Here is a 7,500-nt window from a genome sequence, read left to right on the forward strand (position 1 = left end):
GGAGCAGAGACAGTAAGAGGGACAGACATATTACACTATTGCTTTTTTTTCTAAACTATGTAACTAAGTAACTATCTTACTTAACTACTTAACTTACTTCAACCCAACACCAACCATTTGTTTTTGTGAGTGTTAATTGACCGGGTTCGAACGCCGGTTGTTTCAGCGCATCAAGACTGTGTTAGCCCGCCGAGCTAAAGCCTAGGCACGGAGTGCTTGAGTTAGTTAAAGGGGCTCTTTAGGGGTCGGGGTCGGGGTACGGTACTCACTTGCGAGCCAGGTAGCCTCGGCAGACGGACTGGAAGCTGATGATGATGTCAGTGATCTTCAGGTCGCGCTCCTCCTCCAGGTGAGCCAGGACTCCGGTTCTGAAGAAGATCTTACTCTGCCCGATACGGAACAGGTTGGGGTCCAGTTCCAATGCTCTGATCTAATAACACAGACGAGGAGGAGGAGGAGGAGGAGGAGGAGGAGAAAATAAACAAGAACATGAAATAACGTATTTCACTTGTATAACAGGCTGGTGCATTGAAACAACTTGGGCCAGTTTCCCAGACAAAGTCTTGGATTAAACTGCGCTTTCAAAGGAGAATCTCCATTTTAAGATGCCTCTTAGTCTAGACTCAGTCTAGAAGTCGGCTTAATATGTGTCTGGGAAACCAGCCCACAATGTCTTAATGAGCTGGGGACGCTGATGTCTTTAATAAGGTAATAGCTAAATAGTAAACATCCATTACCATCCTTTCACAGGCCTGTTTCCCATCCATAAAGCCCTTGGGGATGGCATTGGGAGTGAGGATCTCGTATCTGGAAACAAGCAAATGTTAGAAATGTAAGTAAGTAAAGATTCAGGCCTTGAAAAAAACAAACAGAATAATAGGAAATTATATTTCCCATCAGGGTAAGGATGTGTAGGGATGGTCTCCCTGGCAGCTTTACCTCTGTGTGAACTCAGTATGATTGGGCTCTGTACTGTGTCAAACCCCTAAGAGTTTGTCCAAGTTTACCTCTGTGTGAACTTACATAGTATTATTCGGCCCTCTACTGTGTAAAGCCCCTAAGAGATCATCCAGGTTTACCTCTGTCTGAACTCCTGGAAGACGATGCGGTTGGGGAAGCCCTGTCTGCAGATACGGATCCCCTCCAGAACACCGTTACACCTCAGCTGGTCCAGAACCAGGTGGGGCTCCAGCTTACCAGCCTGACGGAGGAGAGGAGAGTGTCACACAAACACACATCAGACTTACTCATCCTCTAGAAATGGAGTCTGGTGTAACTCTAGAACCTGCAATGGAATGTTCTAGAACCCTAACCCCCCATATGCAGCATGTTCCTTACACTAATCAAATCAAACTTTATTTATGTAGCACAGAAGCTGGTCCAGAACCAGGCGGGGCTCCAGCTTACCAGCCTGACAGACACATAGATGGTGGGAAAAAAATAAAATAAAACATAAAAGTGTCTGAAATTAACATACAAATTCCGATACGTAAACGAAGACTACAAATCAAGATCTATATTCAGTGTGTAGAGTGATAAACTCAATACTTTCCCTCCCCCAATGTATCTAAGGCTATTCCCCCCTAAGGACATCTTCATCCCCACTACCGCCCTGTGCAAGTTTCTCTCCTGTAAATACATTTAAAAAAATAATCTTCCTTTCTTCTAGCATTGTGACTGCCAACGGCCCCTGGTCCTAGCATAAATTCATTTTTCTTATGATGACTGACGGATAGATGATTCACTTACTTAGTCAAATGTATTTGTTGTAAGTCGCTTTGGATAAAGGCGTCTGCTAAATGCCATAAATGTAAACGTAAATGTAATAAACTCAATACTTTCCCTCCCCCAATGTATCTAAGGCTATGCAAACCAGCATTGTTGGCTGTGGTCTCACTATAGTTAAAGAGTCGTTGGGGAGGGGGTCAATACTTTCACTCCCCCAATTCAGGACAGTATTTAAAACGGGTTCCATCGTACCACCAGGCAAACTAAATCAAGGCGCTCACCTTGGTGAAGAGTCTCCACCACTGACAGTGAAACTGTGCCACAACTGTGGCTGTGGTCTCACTATGGCTGATTAGTAGTTAGGGGGGTAAAGGTTATATACTATACTAATATACTAAGCATAGTTGGCTGTGGTCTCACAATAGCTGATTAGTAGTTAGGGGGGGTAAAGGTTATATACTAAGCACAGCGACTCACTCTCTTCTCGTGGTTGGGGATGATGCAGCGGACGAAGTTGGGGTTGGTGTTCCTCAGCGTGGCCATGAGCTTGGTGAGGGACTCCTTGTAGAGCTGGCCCACGGTCCGGAACATTCCCTTCTTGGTCTTGTAGGTGGCACCGAACGCCGTCTCGGCCATGCCCGCCACCTGGTCCAGGCCCACGATGCGGTCCACTGTTGTGGGGGGGGGGAAAGGAGGGAAGAAAGGAGGGGTTAGAAGAAGGGGGTTGGAGAGAGGTGTTTGGAGGGGGGGGGGGGGCTGAAGATGCTGGAAGCAGCAGCACGGAGAGGCAGCTGCAGGTGAAGATGGATGCTCGGGAAATCTAACTACGACTGACAGAGCCTGTGGATTTGTGGGGATAGGGTGGGGACAGGGTGAACAGGACCCCCCCCCCCTAGAGACTAAACATGCAAAATGTTAATAAAGACAACAGACGATATTTAATCCTACGTCTCTAGTATAATAGGAACACGTTTGTTTTTCTACATGAGGGGCAGAACTGGATGGTTGCTGATGACAAAGGCAGTCCTGAGCGCTACAGTCCCATACTGGCCCTTTCAGCAATCTCTCAAAGGGACAACCTTCAGAGAATCCAGACACAGGCCACAAGGCTAGTATACTTTTCAGGAAGTCAAAATTCCTTCGGCTGAAACTAAAGGCATTTCACCGACTGGGTCTTCATATTTTACAGAATTGCCTTTTCATCAAAATCATGCAAATATCAAAAATATCATATCGTTAATATGTCCTAAAAAAGACATCTATTTTTATGCAACTATTCAAGTATGAACACTACAGTGCTCCATCTGTTTACATGTGAAACAGATTTTTTACTGATTAACAAAAGGTTTGATGTCGTCATCCGTTGTAACCAATGTTTCCTTCAGACCATGTTGAAAGGACTGCATTAGTTGTTCAGAGTGGGATGAAAAGATTGTGTTTGTTTACCTTGCATTCACACAGGGTAAAAACCCAGACTTCTGATACACGCTATTCCCTTTTGATGCGTTAATGCTGGGTGGGGACAAAAGCCCACACACACACACTGTGACCTTCCAAGACCAGGAGTGAGAAACATTGCTGCGAGCCAACTTTATGACAGAGCTGTTAACATTCTTTATATTTCTGACACACGGTACAAAACAGTTATGACATAAGACTTGTTGAAGAATGAACTGCTGTTTTCTCAAGAGTCAGTGTGGGTCAATTATCAAAGTCAAAACCTACTAAATAACTACGGTTACGAAGGTTCCAATACGTCATAAACTGCTGGAATGTCCTGAACACGTATACACGGGGCGATTTTATGCCGTTGCTTTATGTATGTGTGTGTGTGTGTGTGTGTGTGTGTGTGTGTGTGTGTGTGCGCGTGTGTATGTGTGTGTATGTGTATGTATGTGTGTGTGTGTGTGTGTGTGTGTGTGTGTGTGTGTGTGTGTCTAATCATAAGCCGGGCCAAAACAAATGCCAAATGCTACACATGGCTTCATTCTCTGCTACTGTGAAAAAAAAAGGAGAGAAATTAATGCCATTAATCTGTCCTCCGTCACTCAAGCTCCGATTCCTTAATTCCCTTACGCTTAAATACGGTCCCTGAAGAAACGATCAAATAAAAAATTCCAACGAGATTCCAGAGAGGCGATTACGCTTGTGAGCACGAAGAGCCTCAACATTTTGACCATACATGGTGTAAAGTACCGTGGAGAAGTACTTCTGAGGAGAATTGCTGAAAGGTATTTCCGTCGAGCGCAGTCTCTATGTTAGCTACTGTGGTGCTGACTGAGGATCTGAGGCATTGCCAGCATGCAGCCTGAAAGCAATGGGAGCCTCTGAAGGCACACACTGCGCTGGTAAGCATGGACCAGGGCCGGGGGGTAAGCGCTATGGACCTGCTACAGCATGGACGTGAGTCATTCACCTGGTGGCTCATGGAGACTAGTGACATAGAATGAGGCTCTTTGTATGTTCTGAATCTCTATGACAGAGAGACAGAGAGAAACAGGGGGATGGGGCGGACGAGAAATAAACAGAAAGTACATTCTGTACATTCACACACACATAGAACAGTCAGTGGTTAGTAAGATAAGAGTAGGAAAGCGCATTAACTCCATGTTAACTAAGTTAGTTATTTCTTAAAAAACAACAACAACAACAACACACACTTAATAACATGCTTATGACTAATGCTTTGACAAAAACAAACAAAACAACAACAACAAAAAAAACTTACAAAAACTAAAATATCCATAGAATGAATTCAAGAGTTCCATTATTCGAATTCAAACCAAACTGTTTCTCTTCGGCAGGTGCTTGCTTACCGTCCTTCCACAGTTCGGACACAAACTTGTCAGAGGACTGGTGGAGCAGTGAGGCCACGTTGTCATTCAGCGGGTCCATGTTCTTCATTAACCACTCATCTGCCTTGTAGTCCACCTGGGGGAGAGGAGAGAGAGAAGAGAGAGAGAGAGAGAGAGACAGAGAAAGAGAGAGAGAGAGAGAGAGATGGGGGGGGGACAGAGAGGGACAGAGAGAGAGAGGGGGTGGGGGGGTCACTATTAAGCACTTTCTTTTATTTTTTTTAATATGTTTTTTTAAATGTTTTTAGGGCATTTCTGCTTTATTGGGATAGAGACAATAGAGATTGACAGGAAGGATGGTTGAGGAGGGACGTGTCGAGGGTCGGAATCGAACCAGGAACCTTGCGATTACTTGGCATGCGCTACGCCACCAGGCGCCCCCACTATTAAGCACTTTGGGTAGAATCCTAACTCGGGATCGCGCCCGTTACTCCGACATTTGCGTAAAATTTGCACTGACGTCAATGGGAAGTTTGCGCGATCATTCGACTTAAGCGCTCGTATCTCGAGTTACAGGATTACAGCCTTTATGCTTAATAGTGCAAAAGTGCAAATACATTTGATAGATTGATTGATTGACTTACTGGCTAAATTCAGAACAAGCCAGACTTTGACAGATATCAGCCTCATAATAGTGCAACTAGTGCAAAAGTGCTTAATGTGCAAATACATTTGATAGATTGATTGATTGATTGATTTACTGGCTTCAGAATGAGCCAGGAGATATTGGCCTCACAGAGAAGTGGGATTCTGGGAACAGCGGTTCTGAATAAAAGATGAGGTTCCAAACCGATCCAACGCATATCCGGGGAGCCAGGGACAGAACGAGGGTTAGGGGAGTTTGGACTGAAAGACCACACTACACAGAGTAGATATACTTAATACTAGCTACACTTCACCGGGGCTACTCTCTAGTTGTGCATCCTAACCGATTCCTGGCCTCACTGGGAGTGACACACAGACACACAGACACACAGTACGGAGCCCTGATCCCAGCTAAATGTTGTGTTCAACCGCATCGTCCGGATAATGTTGAACAGATGTGCTGCACAGCAGGACAGCCAACGCTGTGCCGGACGGGACCGGTGCTCTGTTGCGCAACGCCGGCTGGCTACAGACACTTCCCCCCCCCACTTATCTGATAAATAACAGCCAAGATCAAATACCCCAGTGAAATACCACAGAGGGGAGGTTGTGCGTCATGGTTCTAACTGAGTGCTGACAGGAGAGCTGGAAGACGTGGGGGGGCCAGCAGCCAGGGGGTTACGACCTGGGAACAGACCTGGGCCCTGTGGTGGGCCTCATGATACAGGGTACTGTAGGGGCCTGTAAAAATGCACCTGATGTCGCTTCCAAGAACACTTCACGAGAACAGGGTCTGGGGAAATCAAGGGGCTGTGTTCCAAAATGTGCGTTCTTGGACTCTTATCTAGAGCCTATACCAAGTACAGTATACACTCAAGAGAAAGTGCAAGATACAGTGCATTTTGGAACACAGCCGAGGTCTAGGAGGGGGTTCTAGAAGTACTGTTGCTCAAATGGAACTCTGGTTTAGGTGTGACCTAACCCTAACCCTCCTGGTAGTAATGTGGGTCCTCTAGTATTTGGGGGGTCTTCTGATTGGCTGAAGAGGCCGATCCGTGAGCCACAGAAGTGTGTGTGTGTGTGTGTGTGGTGGCTTTATATATATAATGTGGTGTGTGGTGGCTTTATGTATATAACTCTGTATGCGATTGTACCTTGCCAGCGTAGTGGATGATGCAGAAGTCAGCCTTGTCTTTGAGCTTTAGAGGCTTCTGGAACTTGGGGTGCGTGCCCTGTTCCTGCACCAGCTTGTCCACAAACGTCTTGTCAGTGGCCTTGGGGAACCAGCACTCCTCGTCCAGCAGGGCCAACACACCTGGAGGGTTCGCCTGAATGACACACATGTGCACGCACGCACGCACGCACGCACACACAGACACAGGCACAGACGCACACACAGACACACAGACACACACACACAGACGCACACACACACACACACAGACACACACACACACACCAACAGCAGAGGGGGTAAAAGGGGTGGTGAGCATGAAGAAGAAGAGAAGAACTACTTAGACAGTGCAGTAGAGTTGTAAGATACTACGGTGGTTTAGTCAATGAAAACAGCAGATTATGTATGTACATTATGACGACACTGAACAAAGTGCATTATATAGGCTGTTGCACACACACACACACACACACACACACACACACACACACACACACACACACACACACACACACACACAGGAACACTGACCGGCCTCTCGATGAGGTCGATGCAGGGCTGCAGGTCCAGGCCGAAGTCGATGAAGCTCCACTCGATGCCCTCCCTCTGGTACTCCTCCTGCTCCAGGACGAACATGGTGTGGTTGAAGAGCTGCTGGAGCTTCTCGTTGGTGTAGTTGATGCACAGCTGCTCAAATGAGTTCAGCTGCAGAGGAGAGAGAGAGAGAGAGGGATGGAGAGAGAGAGAGAGAGAGAGAGAGAGACACACACACGGCGAAAACTGATTATTTATATATTTGGGCAAAACTGGTGAAGAAAGCAGTTAAGAGTAACTATCAAAACCAAAAGACTACATTATAAATTATTAAATGAAGAACACTAACCTAAAATATTCTGAAATGCATTTAGTTCAAACTGACACCATTTATCCCCACTGATGTGTTCAGTAGTCAGTTGAACTCTGCAGTTTTGTCTATTTGAACGATAAGCCGAAATAACAACTGAAAGACGATTCATTTCTGTTTGCTTTTACTGTATGATCTGTATGATTTATTTTCCTGTCCTTTTGGCTTTTCTAGTTTTAATAAGCACCGCGTTACAGAGCTGCCTCCGAGGCTTCTGAGCTGTCAAAGACCAGGCAGGAATTTGAATTGGGAAT

The 7,500-nt window shown here is 45.9% G+C and overlaps 1 protein-coding gene across 4 annotated transcripts in view; it reads right to left on the bottom strand.

Annotated features, from left to right (window-relative positions):
- LOC310821619 (myosin-10) overlaps positions 1 to 7,500 on the bottom strand; it is a gene marked incomplete at its 5' end in the record, with an annotated part of 62,854 nt that overhangs the window by 14,688 nt on the left and 40,666 nt on the right. For 3 of the 4 annotated variants that reach the window (XM_083693723.1, XM_083693722.1, XM_083693721.1), the window contains 7 exons: positions 270 to 430; positions 738 to 807; positions 1,080 to 1,201; positions 2,206 to 2,399; positions 4,545 to 4,659; positions 6,323 to 6,496; positions 6,874 to 7,047. In XM_083693723.1, coding sequence (XP_083549849.1) covers positions 270 to 430; positions 738 to 807; positions 1,080 to 1,201; positions 2,206 to 2,399; positions 4,545 to 4,659; positions 6,323 to 6,496; positions 6,874 to 7,047 — 1,010 coding nt within the window. Of the gene's footprint in view, positions 1 to 269; positions 431 to 737; positions 808 to 1,079; positions 1,202 to 2,205; positions 2,400 to 4,144; positions 4,202 to 4,544; positions 4,660 to 6,322; positions 6,497 to 6,873; positions 7,048 to 7,500 lie in introns of all 4 variants that reach the window. The other variant, XM_083693720.1, reaches the window with a different exon arrangement.

This window comes from Argentina silus (genome assembly GCF_951799395.1).
Source record: "Argentina silus genome assembly, chromosome: 22".
Classification (NCBI taxonomy): Eukaryota; Metazoa; Chordata; class Actinopteri; order Argentiniformes; family Argentinidae; genus Argentina; species Argentina silus.